The 16333-nt window shown below is 48.2% G+C and overlaps 1 protein-coding gene across 1 annotated transcript; it reads left to right on the top strand.

Moving 5' to 3' along the window:
• The first annotated feature begins 3069 nt into the window (after positions 1 to 3069).
• KLHDC7A (kelch domain containing 7A) lies at positions 3070 to 7091 on the top strand. Its single transcript, XM_087701998.1, has 2 exons — positions 3070 to 5823; positions 5950 to 7091. The coding sequence occupies exon 1, from the start codon at positions 3171 to 3173 to the stop codon at positions 5712 to 5714; it is 2544 nt and encodes an 847-aa protein (XP_087558124.1). The 5' UTR covers positions 3070 to 3170; the 3' UTR covers positions 5715 to 5823; positions 5950 to 7091.
• Positions 7092 to 16333: the final 9242 nt, after the last annotated feature.

The following is a 16333-nucleotide window of genomic DNA, read 5'->3' as shown; positions in this document are numbered from 1 at the left end:
CTGGCGTTGCAGACTGAGCAATATTTACACGGAAATCTTTTTCTTTTATTTTTTTTAGGCCACTTCATAACGCTCGCCAGCGCACGGCAGAAGTGGATGAGCAAGTGCAATTTCCCCATGTTTCTAAGAGGGAATCCATCATCGGAAGCACAAACCGAAGACGAACAGGTAACAAACCACGATCGTTTTCAAAAGGGCATCAAACCACGGGCAGTGGGCAGAAACAGATTAGGATCCCAACACGAGCTGATTTTTTAATCTGGTTTTTCAGCCTTCGCAAGGGGCGTGGAACCACAGGCTGGGTGTTCTGACCTAGGCTTCTCAAGAGCATGAAAGAAAATCCTTGTCCTGGCAAAAAAAACACCTTTTATTAATTTGCTGTGAATTCTGCTGATTCACATACAGCAAAGTCTTTCGAGGGAGGATTTACAGTCACAGACCTTATCTGGCTTGGAGAGCTGCCAGGCCGATAGCTGCAGAACTTGGGCAGGAGTCTCAGAGAGTCAGGAACCAGTTAAGCAAACTAATTGTCTCCTGCAAACTCCACTCCCCTTTCGCTCCTCTTTTATTTCCTCTGGGAGGGGCCATTCATCATCCACCTGTGGCCTTACTCCCAAATCAACCCTTGTTCCTTAGCTGTTCCCTTCGTCTGGCAACTCTGCGCATGCTCACACTGGGAACAGGCTTCAGCTGTTTTTCTGCCTCACTGATGTTTGACTCTGTCAGACGGCCCTGGCCCCCTCTCTGCCTCCGACACAGAGCCCTCATCAGAGCCTTCCCCAGACTCCAGGACTGGCCCATGTTCCCCCACAACCTTCTCACTGTTCGAATTTGCTGCCACTCCGCTGGCAGGCCACAACACTGGGGGTTTATTCCAACCCAAATCGCAACTAACCAAGATTAAAACTAACCAATCCTAATGTGCTGCGTAAATTCGCCTGCTAGCTCCGATTTGGTTGTGCAAACACAGCCCCAGGCAGAAATATGTCATGGGTATTGTGTTTTTCCACCGTGCTGTTTTGGACACTGTGAAGAATGAGAACAAGCTGGCTGGAGAAAGACGAGCAGAAGGAGAAGTTTAAAGGTGCGTCATAAAAAACCTGGAACCGGCACCAAACTGCATTCTCTGTTGTGTAGGTTACATTCTGGCCACGAGGCAGAAGGAACCAAAAAAATAATAACCCGGAGCCTGTTCCAGCCGCCTTTTCATCGTCTCGTTTTCGGGATAAAGGCAGTGGTGTCGGGCTCAAAAGACACAAACCAGGCTGAATTCCAAGCAGAATTAAAATAGGGAATCTTTTTACGGAGAATGTTTTGGGTACCGACTTTAAATTCTTCTGTGGCGACACATCAAGGAATCCGAGGTTCCTTAAAACGAAGAAAATATGGAAGAATAGAATAGAACAGAACAGAATATAGAATAGGATAGGATAGGATGGGATAGAACAGTATAGTACAGAACAGAACAGAATAGAATGTAGAATAGAATAGAATAGAACAGAACAGAACAGAATAGAATGTAGGATAGAATATAGAATAGAATAGAATGTTGGATAGAATATAAAATAGAATAGAATAGAATGGAATAGAATAGAATCAAACAGAATAGAATGTAGGATAGAATATAGAATCGAACAGAATAGATTGTAGGATAGAATATAGAATAGAATAGAACAGAACAGAATAGAATGTAGGCTAGAATGTAGGATAGAATAGAATAGAACAGAATAGAATAGAATGTAGGATAGAATATAGAATAGAATAGAATCAAACAGAACAGAAAAGAATAGAATAGAATGTAGGATAGAATATAGAATAGAATAAGGAATAGAATAGAATAGAATAAGGAATAGAATAGAATAAGGGATCGATTAGAATAGAATAGAATAGAATAGAATAGAATAGAATAGAATAGAATATGGAACAGAATATATAGGATAGGACAGAATAGAATAGAATTCTTTTATTGGCCAAGTATGATTGGACACACACAAGGAATTTGTCTTTGGTGCACATCCTCTCAGTGTACATAAGGAGAATAAAAATACGTTCATTAAGAATCATAAGATGCAACACTTAGGGATAGTCATAGAATACTAATAAACAATCAAATCATACTAGGGAACAAATAAAACCATATAAATTGTAATGGTACAAGCAACATGGCTCTAGCCATAAGTGGGAAGCGACAGGTACTAGGAAGGAAGAGGAGAAGAATAGTAAGAAAGTCTTAGTAGATAGTTTGACAGTGTTGTGGGTTTTAGCAGAGTGATGGCATTTGGGGGGGAAAAAACTGTCCTTGTGTCTAGTTGTTCTGGTGTGCAGTGCCAGGCTATCTACTATATAGATAGTCCTCAACCTGCAATAGTTCATTTAGTGACCGTTTGAAGTTACAACGGCACTGAAAGTGGGACTCACGGACGTTTTTCCCACATTTAAGATCATTGCAACATCCCCAAGGTCACATGATCAAAATTCAGGCACTTGGCAACTGACGGTCACAGAGTCCCACCCGTGTGTGTGTGTGTGTGTTTGTCACGTGATCCCCTTTGATGACCTGAGAAAGCAAAGTCAGTGGGGAAGCCAGGTTTGCTTAGCCACCGTGTGACTCGCTTAACAGCTGCAGCGCTTCACTTAACAACTGTGGCAAGAAAGGTGGTAAAATGGGGCAAAACGCACTTAAATTATTACTTAGCAGAGATTCCGGCCTCCATTGTGGTTATAACATCGAGGATTGCCTGCCTGCACAGGAGTCCTTGGGGCTGGCAGCGGGATCTGTAACAGAAATCCATCAGGGGAATAAATGGCTTTCGGGTTGTTTTTTAAAATCTATTTCTTTCCTTGCTGTCTTCAAAAAAAACTCTTTTGTTTACGAAAGCTTGAAATAACTTTTAGCGGAGTTTTCAGTTTCTCTTTTTTTCCCCTCTCCTTCGCTTTCCGGTTTGTCTCACCTGCCTCCGGCCCAGCCCACCTTCCTCAAATATGCAAACCTATAGTAAACAGACACCTGGCACACCGAGGCGAGCAGCTGGGCAATAATCTCTTTTCCCTGTCAGTCGGCAGGTTAAAGTCACCTTGCAGAGGAGGGAGGGGAGCAGGCCCTGATCCACTCGGAGCCGATCATTGGCAATTATTAATCGCATTCCTGAACGCCAGCGTGGCATGGAAAAATGTCCCACCGTGCCGAAGGAAGCGGGGATCAACCCTCGGAAATACCTCTGGCCGGCCGGCTGGCCCTCTCCGCTGCAGCTTTGCTCTTGCTGATGTTGGCATACCGGTATTTCAAGTCTCGCGTGCCCCCTGGCAGCACCCCAGCCGGGGCTGGGGATGCCGACGTCGCCGGGGCAGAGCAAAGGGAATGGCAGGTTGGCAGCCAGGTGACAAACAAGCCAGCGGCCCTGAGGCACAGAGGAGGCCGGGGCAAGGAGACGGAGCCATGCCACCCAGGGACCAATCAGCTGACGCAGGTGGGTAGATGCGGCGGAGTCGTAGCGGAAGAGTGTGGGCAGGCACGGATCCCTGCTGGCAGAGGTCTGCCTGGCACGAGAGAAACTGAGGCAGAAGAGGACCAAGAGGCAGGGGAAGTGAGCCATGCAGAATCTGGGGTGGAGCACGGGTGGAGGTCAGAGGACACCATCCAGAACTGCACTAGCAAAGCTGGGGCCGATTCGGACAATTTCGGAGGTCATTCCAGAGCAGTAGGTCTACTCAACCGAGAGAGTGAGGCCGGTAACATCCCTGGCTGGGATGTCGATCCTGCTGAAGCTGACTCTAGCTGTGCTAAGCCACTGGAGAAGGAGGTCCATCCCGCAGACGGGAGTGACATCGGTTTGAAAAGAGGAGATCCTCCACAACTGGGGAAAGAGGCCAAGGCTCTCCATGTTGTGGAGAGGCCGTTGGGCCGAGAGAAGATCCGGTCCTTCTATGCCACCAGTGATACGGGCTTGGCCATCAACCACAACCATGTGCAATCTCAGGTGGCCTATGCCTTCTCCTCAGTGGCCAAGGTAGAGGTGGAGGAGAACTTCATCAAAGAGAAGCAAGGTTCTGGGAAAGCTGAAGATGCCCAACTCAGAGGCAAAATCTACAATTACTATGTCCAGTCCGCTTCTCAATCTGTCACTAATAAAACCACCTTTACTACCAACTCGGATCTCCAACAATCCTGCAATCTCTCTACTAGCAACATACTTAACGTATCCAAGAAATGTGGGGCTGAGGAACCTGTCCACTCATCCGTGACCAACAATGACGTTAGCAAGCTTGTTTTGGAGAAGGCTCCAGCCCCATCTTCTAACGTTCTCCTCAGTCCTGCAAAAGACACCCAACCTAAAGACCAAAGAGAAGCAGTTGTGGTTGAAGAAGCCATCTCCTCGAAACCTCCGTTGGCTAGATATAGCTTCATCCGGAAAGACAGCTTCCAAAGAATTGTAGATAATCCAGACTTACAGATGCCGATGGAAGGTTTTGGTTCTCCAGCAATGGGACCTTCAGCTGGCTTCTCCTCATCTCCAGCTCCTGTTTGCTTGGATTCTACTTCATCTCTGGTGAGATCCATGCAAGATCTCCCCAGCAGTGGAAGAGAAGAGCCATTGGTGGAGCTTGTGGCTGGTGCTAAATTTTTCCACGTCCCAATGAGCTCCGAATCCTCTCTGGATGTGCACTTAGATCTGGGGAACTGCTACCAGGTCTTGTGCATGGCCAAGAAGCAGAAGCTCAAGGATCTGCAAGAGGCGGCCTACAAGGTCATGAGTGACAACTATCTCCAAGTGCTGAAGACCCAGGGCATCTACCGCCAGCTCAATGCTGCAGAGAGGGACTTGATCCTAGAGAAGAGGATGCGAGGCAAGAAATATTTGACCGTGGCAGATATTGGTTGCCACCCCAGTGGACTTTCTTACTACGATGATCAGAAGGACGCTTGGCATCCCTTAACCCACATCCCTGTGGAAGCCATCTCCAGGGGTTGTGCCATCTGCAGCATGTTCAACTACCTCTTTGTCGTAGCTGGCTGCGAAGGGCGTGGAAGATATCAGAAACCATCCAACCGTGTCTTCTGCTACAACCCCGTGACCGACATCTGGCAGGAGATCTGCCCACTCAACCAAGCCAGACCCCACTGCAAGCTGGTGGCCCTGGATGGCTGCCTCTACGCCATCGGTGGAGAATGCCTCTACACCGTGGAGCGGTACGACCCACGCCTGGATCGATGGGCCTTTGCTGCTCCTCTACCCAACGACACCTTCGCGGTGGCCCACACCGCCACCGTCTGCGACGGGGAGATCTACGTGACGGGAGGCACCTTGAGATACATGCTGCTGAGGTACGTTGGGCGGACGGACACCTGGAAAGTCCGCCTCACCGGAGGCAGTCAGGACAGGACCACCGAGATGGTGACCGTCAATGGCTTCATCTACCGCTTTGACCTCAATCAGAGGATGGGCATCAGTGTCTACCGCTGCAGTGCCAGGGCCAAGCTGTGGTATGAGTGCGCCACCCACCCCATGCCCTTCCCGCCTTGCTTCCAGTGCTCTGTAGTTGGAAATCTTGTCTACTGCGTCAGTCGGCAGTTCAACCTCCGCTTCCTGGCTGACTTGGTGTTTCCACGGTTTGGGCTCAAAGAGCTGAAAAATTTCCCTTCCCCAAGAGGAACTCTCATCCCAGTTACTCTCATCTTGCCCGAGGGGGACAAAGCACCCCAAACAAGGGTTTGAGGGGCCTGCACAAGCCGCCTTTGGAACAACAAGGCAAACCTACTTTCAAGGACGATGATCTCCTCTCAGAGAGCCACGGTGGCGCAGTGGTTAGAGCGCAGTACTGCAGGCTGCTTGTGCTGATCACTGCCTGCCTGCAGTTTGGCAGTTCGAATCTCACCAGGCTCCAGGTTGGCTCAGCCTTCCATCCTTCCGAGGCCGGTAAAATGAGGACCCAGATTGTTGGGGGCAAGAGGCTGACTCTGTAAACCGCTTAGAGAGGGCTGTAAAAAGCACTATGAAGCAGTATATGTATAAGTGCTATTGCTATCTTCCTTCCTTCCTTTTCCTTCCTTCGTGCAGAGTGGTTAGAATGCAGCATTGCAGGTTAATTCTGCCAATTGCCAGCAGTTCGATCCTGACCGGCTCAAGGTTGACTCAGCCTTCCGTCCTTCCGAGGTGGGTAAAATGAGAGCCCAGATTGTTAGGGGAAGAGGCTGACTCTGTAAACCACTTAGAGGGGGCTGTAAAAGCATTGTGAAGCGGTATATAAGTCTATAAGTGTTATTGCTATTGCTATTCCTTCCCTCCCCATCAAGGAAAATAGGACTCTAGGCAGGGTTGGCCTATCTCTTTCCACCAAGATACTTAACAGAATAGCAGAGTTGGAAGGGACCTTGGAGGTCTTCTATTCGTGACCAGCTTAATCTTTGTACATTTGCATACAAATTAACCATAGACTTTGAGGTCTCAGAGAGCATTCCGAAGCGAGTGCAAATTTAAGCCAATTCCGTACAACCAGGATGGTGGGTCTCCATACCACATTGTCTCCTGCTGTCCTATGGATTGAAGATCAAGTCCTTTTGTGATCTCCAGTTGAGATTCATCTTTAGATCTTAGTGATTGACCCATTCCCTTGGGATAGGAGAAGGGGAATATGGATCCGTCTAGATCAGAGCAGAGAGCTTGAACAAGCTGTGGTTTTCCCCTTCCCCCTTGACCAGCCTGTCTCTATCCAATGATGTGCCATGTAGGTGTTTTGGGAACTGCTTGGTCCAGTTAGCATCCTTTTCCCAGGCTAGGTGTCCTTGAAGACTGGAAAAGGCCGGTTCTCATGCCTTTGGTTTCCATCAAGCCTGTCACCCCACCCTACCCCTCATTCTGACCTAGGCTTCCCCAGCAGCACGAAGCCGAGTGGTCGTCCCGATAAACCCTTTTTATTTAATTGACAGTGAATTCCTCTCCAGCAAAGTCTTTCCTCTCCCACAGTCTTTCAAGATAGCTCACAATTACCGACCTTTATCAGGCTTGGAGAGTGGCCAGGCCGATATCTTTCAGATGCTGTGATAATTGGCAAGAATGCAGGAATAAACTAAGTGTCTCCTGCAAACTCCGCTCCTCTTTTATTTCCTCTGGGAGGGGCCATTCATCATCCACCTGTGGCTTTACTCATTCCTTAGCTGTTCCCTTTGTCTGGCAATTCTGTGCATTCGCACACTGGGAACAGGCTCCAGCTGTTCTTCTGCCTCACTGAGGTCTGACTTTGAAGGCAGCTGATAACTGTCAGACAGCCCTGGCCCCCTCTCTGCCTCCGACACAGAGCCCTCATCAGAGCCTTCCCCAGACTCCAGGACCGGCCCATGTTCCTCCCCAACCCTCCTCACTGTCTGAGTCTGCTGCCAGATCCTCTGATTGCTGGTGGGCCACAACACCCGCTTCTCATTTCTACTCTCCACATGGCAGTTTCCCCCTTCCTCTCCCACCCCCCAACAACCTATGATAGGATGCAAGTAAAACACAAAGTTGAAGATGCCAGACCTGACCCTCATCCTGGGCCTACAAACCCCTCACTCACTTCACAAAAATCTCCAGCGTTTGGCTGGCAGTTTCTCTCTTAGGTTGGTTGACAATACAGATATCCCTCAACCTACGACCGTCCATTTAATGACCGTTGGAAATGGCACTGTTGCCGCATCCCCTGATGTTGATGTGGGGGCGCGGCCTGCATTTATGATAGTTGCAGAATCACACCTTTTGCAACCTTCCCAGAACGGCTTCCAACAAGCAAAGTCAACGGTGCGTGGGTGGGGGAGGGGAGCCAGATTTGCTGAAAGGGCCGTGTGGTCTGCTTAACGACCATGGCAGGGGTGGGTTCCTGCCAGTTCTAACCTCTTCTGTAGAAGAGGTTCCCCAAATCTACAGTGCCGTTTAGAACCGGTTCCAGCTCCCTCCCTCCGCCCATCCCAGAGGAGGAATTCTGGGAGTTGAAGTCCACAGGTCTTAAAGCTGTCAAGTTTGAACACCCCTGGGGTTCTTTTCTAAAGGGTTAGGGGTGTAACTTGACAGCTTTAAGGCTTGCGTGCTTCAAATGCCAGAGTTTCTGAGCCAACATTTTGGTTGCTAAGCAAGAGCGTTGTTAAGTGAGTTTCACTACATTTTATGTTGGCCACGCCCACCCAGTCACATGGCTGGCAAGCCACTCTCACCCGGTCACATGGCCAGCAAGCCACTCCCACAAAGCAGGCCACACCTACAGAAGAGGTTCTAAAAAAATTTAAAACCCACCAATGGACCATGGGGGGAAAAAAAACAACAGGCACGACGGACTTGAACAGCCCGCCTTGCTTACCGACGGACGTTCTCCTCCCAATTGTGGCCGTAAGTCGAGGACTGGCCTTTAATGAGCATTCCATGATGTCATCGCCAAGGAGCCCTCACCGCCCCGATGTCAAACCACAACAAATTGTCGCGTCTTAATGCTACTAAATAATGTATGGGTCATTTTTCAGGGTTTGACTGTGCAAATAAAGTAAACCACCACGCAACAAACAAACAGGCCCTTAAATACGCTGCCTCCTCTATGTTAATCTGCTTTTTCTCCCTCCCCCCTCCTTGTTTTTCCCCGCGCCCTCTCTGCCCTTCCTTCCTCTATTACCATAAGAGAGTGAAATTGGATAATTAAGACACATAACCTGCCATAATCATTAATAAGCCGTACACCCACTATCTTCGCTTGCGTTTGCCTCGGAGTATCAACAATTACTCATCCGGAACCTCCATTCCAAATGGATGCCATTTCCCTTTCAAGAACTGTTTGTTTTTAAGAGAGGTTTATAGACTTAAGGTAAAGGTTCCCCTCGCACCTATGTGCTAGTCGTTCCCAACTCTAGGGGGCGGTGCTCATCTCCATTTCAAAGCCGAAGAGCCAGCGCTGTCCGAAGACGTCTCCGTGGTCATGTGGCCGGCATGACTCAACACCGAAGGCACACGGAACGCTGTTCCCTTCCCACCAAAGTGGTCTCTATTTTTCTACTTGTATTTTTTACGTGCTTTCGAACTGCTAGGTTGGCAGAAGCTGGGACAAGTCACGGGAGCTCCCTCTGTTACACGGCGCTAGGGATTTGAATGCCGAACTGCCGACCTTTCTGACCGACAAGCTCAGCGTCTTAGCCCCTGAGCCACCACGTCCCACTTATAGACTTAGACTGAGCCGAGATGCTGAACTGCCCACGCTGGCTAACCAGAATTCAGTAGCGGTTCCCACATTTGCCCATGCCGCCGAAGTCTTGCCTTTTAGGGTTCACAGCCAAAGCCCATCCCTTTCTGGCAGACGTCTGATTAGATTTCAGGGCTGCGTTTTCTCTGTCTGGAATAAAGGATTTTCTGGGCCTTGGAGAGGAGAAGCCGTGGGTAGTTGGCATCGTGGCTAAAAATGGTAATTTAGCAAGAGTTGAATTAATTCAGATTTACTCAACCTAAGATAAACGGTGGTGGGATTCCTGGGGTTCTTAGAGATTCATCATACATTTTTTTTAATCTCTGCAAGAACAGATAGGTGAGCTCCACAGGCAAATATATGCATCGTTAAAGGAGAATATTTGTAGCTCAGGGTTGAAATAAGGGGTCCTTGGTGCTTAACCAAGGGTGGCTTTCTTGCGGACGACAAGAGGAATAGAATAGAATAGAATAGAATAGAATAGAATAGAATAGAGAAATAGGAATAGGAATAGAAAATAAAATAGAACAGAACAGAACAGAACAGAATAGAATAGAATAGCAGAATAGAATTGAATGGAATAGAATGTAGAATAGAATAGAATAGAATTAAGCAATAGGAATAGAATAGAAAACAGAACAGAATAGAATAGAATGCAGAATGGAATTGAACAGAATAGAATGTAGAATAGAGAACAGAATAGAATAGAATTAAGCAATAGGAATAGAATAGAGAATAGAATAGAATAGAATAGAGAAATAGGAATAGGAATAGAAAATAAAATAGAACAGAACAGAACAGAACAGAATAGAATAGAATAGCAGAATAGAATTGAATGGAATAGAATGTAGAATAGAATAGAATAGAATTAAGCAATAGGAATAGAATAGAAAACAGAACAGAACAGAATAGAATAGAATAGAATGCAGAATGGAATTGAACGAAATAGAATGTAGAACAGAACAGAATAGAATAGAATTAAGCAATAGGAATAGAATAGAGAACAGAACAGAACAGAATAGAATAGAATAGAATAGAATGCAGAATGGAATTGCACGAAATAGAATGTAGAATAGAGAATAGAATAGAATTAAGCAATAGGAATAGAATAGAGAATAGAATAGAATAGAATAGAATGCAGAATGGAATTGAACGGAATAGAATGCAAAATAGAGAATAGAATAGAATGAGGGGTTTGTGGAGAGGAAGAGAAGCGGTCTTTGATGCTCTCTCAGCTTGGCTGTTTTTTCTTACAGACATTTCATTGCCCAACAAGGGTACATCATCAGTGCTAGGAGGGAGTGGAATTGGGTGAGGAGGAAGAGGAGGAGGAGTTGAAGTTGGAGGAGGAAGAGGAAGAATGAGGAGGGGCCCTTTGCGCTCTCTGAGCTTGGCGGTTTTATTGCGGATGTTTCATTACCCTACTAGGTAATGTCATCAGTGCTAGGAAGGGGAGGAGGAGGAGGAGGAGGAGGAGGAGGAGGAGGAGGAGGAGGAGGAGGAGGAGGAGGAGGAGGACTGAGTGATCCTTGGTACTATCTGAGCTTGGTTGTTTTCTTGCAGACATTTCATTACCCAACAATCTGATACTTCATCAGTGCTAGGAGGAAGTAGAGTTGGGGGAGGAGGAAGATTAGAAGCTGAAGAAAGGAACAGTGGGGTCCTTGGCGCTCTCTGAGCTTGGTGGTTTTCTTGCAGATGTTTCATTGCATTTCACACTAGGTAACATCAGTGCTAGTAAGGAGGGGGAGGGAGGGGGAGGAGGAAGACTGTAGGGTGATGACGTTACCTAGGTTGGGTAATGAACCATCTGCAAGAAGACCACCCAAAGAGCACCAAGGACCCCACATTTTTCATCCTCCTCCAAAACCCCTCCTCCTCCTCCTCCTCTCCACAAACCCCACTCCCTCTTGGCACTGATGATGTTCCCTAGTTGGATAATGAAACATCTGCAAGAAAACCACCAAGCTCAGAGAGCACCAAGGACCCTTCAAATATACATATGTAAGAATGCAGGTAGTCTTCAAGTTGCAGCCATTCATTTAGGGACCGATCGAAGTTACGGCGGCACCGACTTATGATTTATGTCCTTGCACCTATGACCGTGGCAGCATCCTCGTGGACTCACTTAACAACGGCATGATTCACTTCACAGCGCTTTCGTTGCATTTAGGCTCAATGTTAATGTTTGGGATGCTTGAGAGCATCACCAAGACATAACTCCCACCCTTCTTTTAATCATAAAACGGAGTGCCTCTTCTGCGTCTGAGTTTACAGAACCATTTCCCAAGTGCCGCTAGTCCTCCTAGTAAATCTGTAGTAACCTCAAAGTAACACTGTAGTAACCTCAAAGTAACACTGTAGTAACCTCAAAGTAACACTATAGTAACCTTGTATTGGCAAGAAGCATGGATGGGGGGTATTTATGTATGTATGTATGTATGTATGTACGTACGTACGTACGTACGTACGTACATACGTAGTATTTATAATATGTCATATAAAAATACAAAAGAAAATAGTAGGAAAATGGGGGAAAGAGGGAAGGGGAAAGTGTGTGCCAAAGGGACAAAAGAAAGAAAAGACCTTAACTTCTGACTCCCTTTGATGCAATAAGTAAAAGGTTCCCCTCACACGTATGTGCTAGTCGTTCTCAACTCTAGGGGGCGGTGCTCATCTCTGTTTCAAAGCCAAAGAGCCAGCGCTGTCCGAAGACGTCTCCGTGGTCCTGTGGCTAGCATGACTCAACTCCCGAAGGCTCACGGAATGCTGTTCCCTTCCCACCAAAGGTGGTTTTTATTTTTCTACTTGCATTTTTTACGTGCTTTCGAACTGCTAGGTTGGCAGAAGCTGGGACAAGTCGCGGGAGCTCCCTCTGTTACCCGGTGCTAGGGATTCAAACCGCCGAACTGCCAACCTTTCTGATCAACAAGCTCAGCATCTTAGCCCCTGAGCTGCCGCTCAGTAGAATATTCAATATATTCAAAACCTTACGATCATTGCCTCAAACCTCAACTTTTTCTCTTTTAAACAACCATACAAACTCACCATTTCTCTAACAACAGACCTATTGATCGGTAAAACCCCAAATCAAAGTTTCATTTTTGTTTCCACCTCGAGCACAAAGTCCAGAAGCGGTTTTTGGCCTCAGGGGTGGGGGATTTTAGGGTTCCCAGCCTTTTCTCGCTCACTGCAGTCTAAAGCACCATTGCGCCAGTGGTGGGATTCAAATTCTTTGGGTACCGGTTCTGTGGGCGTAGCTTGGTGGCCGTGGCAGGGGAAGGATATTGTAAAATCCCCATTTCCACCCCACTCCAGAGGAAGGATACTACAAAATCCTCACTCCCACCCAATCAGCTGGGACTTGGGAGGCAGAGAATAGATGGGGGCGGGGCCAGCCAGAGGTGGCATTTACCGGTTCTCCAAACTACTCAAAATTTCCTCTACCGGTTCTCCAGAACTGGTCAGAACCTGCTGAATACCACCTCTGCGTTGCGCCCTTCACTTTCAACCTGGCCTCTCCAGACAACTGGTTGATTTAGCCCCACAGGCCCCTAAGCTTTTTCCCGGCTGAGCCGGTGGCCTAAATGTCAACCGTGAGAATGGAGAGTCTTCCGGAATGAAGGCAAGACTTTGGAAATTGCAACCGGCACCCTGCGAGCCCGGTGAGGTCAGTGTTAATGAAAAGATCTTATCGGCAAGGCTGGATGCCCGCCAAGCAAACGTAATTAGCGGTATTTGCAGAAGCGGAAGCTTAACAAGCGCTGGGGTGGGGTGGGAGAAGAGGAGGGGCGGCGGGGGGGAGAGGGAAATGACCCCCTTGTGGTGCTTTCCCAACAAACACTTGTCATTTGGAAAAGGTCCAACAACCCAGCGAATGACTATTTAATTAAAATCTGTCCAGGGCTGGGACGGAGAGTGAATAAACACAGCGGTGAAATACGCCTACTTTCCTCCCGTAAGGAATGCGAGCTGGCAGCCGGCTGGTCTCCTTCATGGACTCGCATTTGATTCACCGTTAAGGAAAGAGAGACGATTTCCCCTCTTGCTCTTGCTCCGTCTCTGCCACCCTCCTCTCGACCCCAAAGGTGAGATCCACACGGTCCTTTAAAACGCACCCGAAGTGCTGTCGGGCTGGGCTTAGAAGCATCTTTAGATAGCATTTTGAATGTATTGCCTACAACAGTACAATAGAGTTTTCTGCCCAAAGATTTATTAACAAGATACAATACAATACAATACAATACAATACAATACAATACAATAGCAGAGTTGGAAGGGACCTTGGAGGTCTTCTAGTCCAACCCCCTGCCTAGGCAGGAAGCCCTATATCATTTCAGACAAATGGCTGTCCAACATCTTCTTAAAGACTTCCAGTGTTGGGGCATTCACGACTTCGGGGGGCAACTTCTGTTCCACTGGTTATTTGTTCTCACTGTCAGGAAATTTCTCCTCGGTTCTAAGTTGCTTCTCTCCTGGATTAGTTTCCACCCATTGCTTCGTGTTCTACCCTCAGGTGCTTTGGAGAATAGTTTGACCCCCTTCCCTCTTCTTTGTGGGAGCTTTCCACATCTTTCTTGAGCCACATGGAGTTCAGGTGGGGATGGACTTGTTGTGGGGCACTTGGCGTTTTGGGGATCCAGGCGAGTTTACGCATTTATGGAGGGGGGAAGGGAAGGGTTAGGGGTGAGCATCTCTGCCCCTTTAAGGCCCCAACCTTTCGGACCTCAGGGACCACTAAATCCATAATTTTAAATCCCGCAGACCACTAATAGGATCTGCCTAAAGACTGGCTGGGTGGGCATGGCTAGGTGGTCATGTGACTGGGTGGGCGTGGCCAACTCAATGTCACTCACATCGAGGGGCGCCTCGCCAGCCCCTACTCGCCACTCCTCCCCTGCCCACCTGGGCTCCTTAGGGCCCCAACAGGAAGCAGTTGCTGGAGCTAAGCAGCCGCCACGAGAAAGAGTTGGCAAATCAGCTGAGTTCAAATTGGATCTGGCCGAGAAGGAGGCTCAGCAGAAGCACCTCAGTGGGGACTAGGAGCATGAGGACCCAGACTGTGGGGAGCGATATGCTGACTCTGTAAACCGCTTAGAGAGGGCTGAAAGCCCTATGAAGCGGTATATAAGTCTAACTGCTATTGCTATTGCTATTGCTATAGGCTTTCTAAGCAGAGGGAAGACCTGCAGAAGTGCAAGCCCACTGGAGGCTCAGTGGGCTGAGATGGTCAGCCAGTTCCAGGCCTTGATGCTGTCCCACTGGAACGAGGCCCGCTCTTCCCCACCAGTGACTCTTCCCTCCAGCCTTTGCCCAAAGTCCCCCACCAGGCTGAAGCAGACCCCAAGTCGGAATTTCTGTCCCCCTCTGCCCCACACAAAAAGACCCTGGAGGGGGAGACCCTCTGCAGCAACACAAGCGTTCATTGCACGTATCCGTCCCAGGGGCCGTAGTTTGAGGACCCCTGATTTAGTGCAATATAAAAAATTCAAATAACTTTTCTGTGGACCACCAAAATTTTCTCGTGGGCCACCAGTTGGTGACTGTTGCCTTAAGGCATATCTCCTATTCCTATTCTATTCACTAGATTCTGTATTTATACTCCCATTCTGTCCCGTCCATCTTATTCTATATTCCTATTCTATTCATTAGGTTATCCTATCCTATCCTATCATCTTGTTCTGTTCGTGTTCCTATTCCATGTTTCAGCCTTGGGCTCGCACGCCTCTGGGAAGAGAAAGTTTTAATTTCAGGCCCTGCAGGGTGAAAGGTCAGGGACCCTACTAAGAGCCTTGCAGATTACTAGGGGCCAACCTTGTGCCTTGATTTTGGTCTATGAATAGAGGGCAACGGAGGCAGAAACTGTGGATATTACTAAAGCTAAGACATTTATAGTTGCTCCAGCCACGGAATACACAGCCGGCTCCCTCCAGGGCAAAACGTTGGTCTTCCTAAGGCCATTGAGTGCAGACTCTAACATAATTTAGTCATCGTGTTGTTGCATTAAATCCCCCAGTAACACCTTGGGGCAGGATATTCCTTTGAGCTTTACTTAGTCATGCCTCTGGTCTTAAAACCTCAACTTCTTCTTGCCCCAGCCTATAAATGCACACCCCAAATGGGAACAAAGTTTTCCCAAATCTACTGTTCTGACCCAGCTCCCCAAATACGAGAAACCCTCTGAAGTGAACTCAAAAGATTCCTTTAATTAGGAGCGTCAGCAGCCCCGGCAAAAAGGTTTCTCTCTCACCGCTGGCTAATAGGGAGATAAATAGTTACCTGCCGCATCTAGGTGGCGCAGTGGTTAGAGTGCAGCACTGCAGGCCACTTCAGCTGACTGCTAGTCTGCAGTTCGGTGGTTCAAATCTCATCGGTTCAAGGTTGACTCAGCCTTCCATCCTTCCGAGGTGGGTAAAATGAGAACCCGGATAGTTGGGGGCGATATGCTGACTCTGTAAACCGCTTAGAGAGGGCTGAAAGCCCTATAAAGCGGTATATAAGTCTAACTGCTATTGCTATTGCTATCTCCGCCCCTTGCCTTTTATCTCCAGAGCTGGGGTGGTGGCTCTTACGTCCCGAGGACCGGCCCATAGATTTCCACTGTTCTCCTCTCCTCTGCCACATCTATTCATCTCCACCCCTTCCCTTTTATCCCCAGAGCTAGAGTGGGGTTTTGTTAGCAACTGTGTCCCTTCCGTCCCAAGGACCAGCCCATAGATTTCCACTGCTCTCCTCTCCTCTGTCTTCTGCGCAGCTGCATGTCAGGCACTTAACCCAGCTGTTCCTCCTCTTCCTCGTCAGCCACCTCCAGACCTGGGGGCTGTTGACTCTCCATCTGAGGACTGATGGACGGACGGCCAGGCTCAGCCTCTCTGCCAGCTCCATTTGCTCTTCCCCCTCACAAATCTCAGGTTGCCTCGAAACCAACCCTGACTCCCATGCCTCCTGCTCCTCCTCTGATTCGGCTGTCGGAAGAGCCGGCGACCGACAGGCCACAACATCTACCTTGCCTCGGGGAGCTTTCCTGGCGTCTCGGTCGCCATTGGATCCGGCTTGCTTTCTGCAGAATTAACCAAGTTGGGTTAGGTGCTGCCACCTGTGGTAGCTCAGGGCTACCCAGAATAAAACCAGTAAATCTTCATTT

This window comes from Thamnophis sirtalis, unplaced genomic scaffold (genome assembly GCF_051295495.1).
Source record: "Thamnophis sirtalis isolate CommonGarterSnake01/CBP01778 unplaced genomic scaffold, rThaSir2_p1.2 scaffold_15, whole genome shotgun sequence".
In the NCBI taxonomy this organism is placed as follows: domain Eukaryota; kingdom Metazoa; phylum Chordata; class Lepidosauria; order Squamata; family Natricidae; genus Thamnophis; species Thamnophis sirtalis.
Note: the sequence above shows the minus strand (reverse complement) of the source record. Positions and strands in the feature narration are given on the sequence as shown.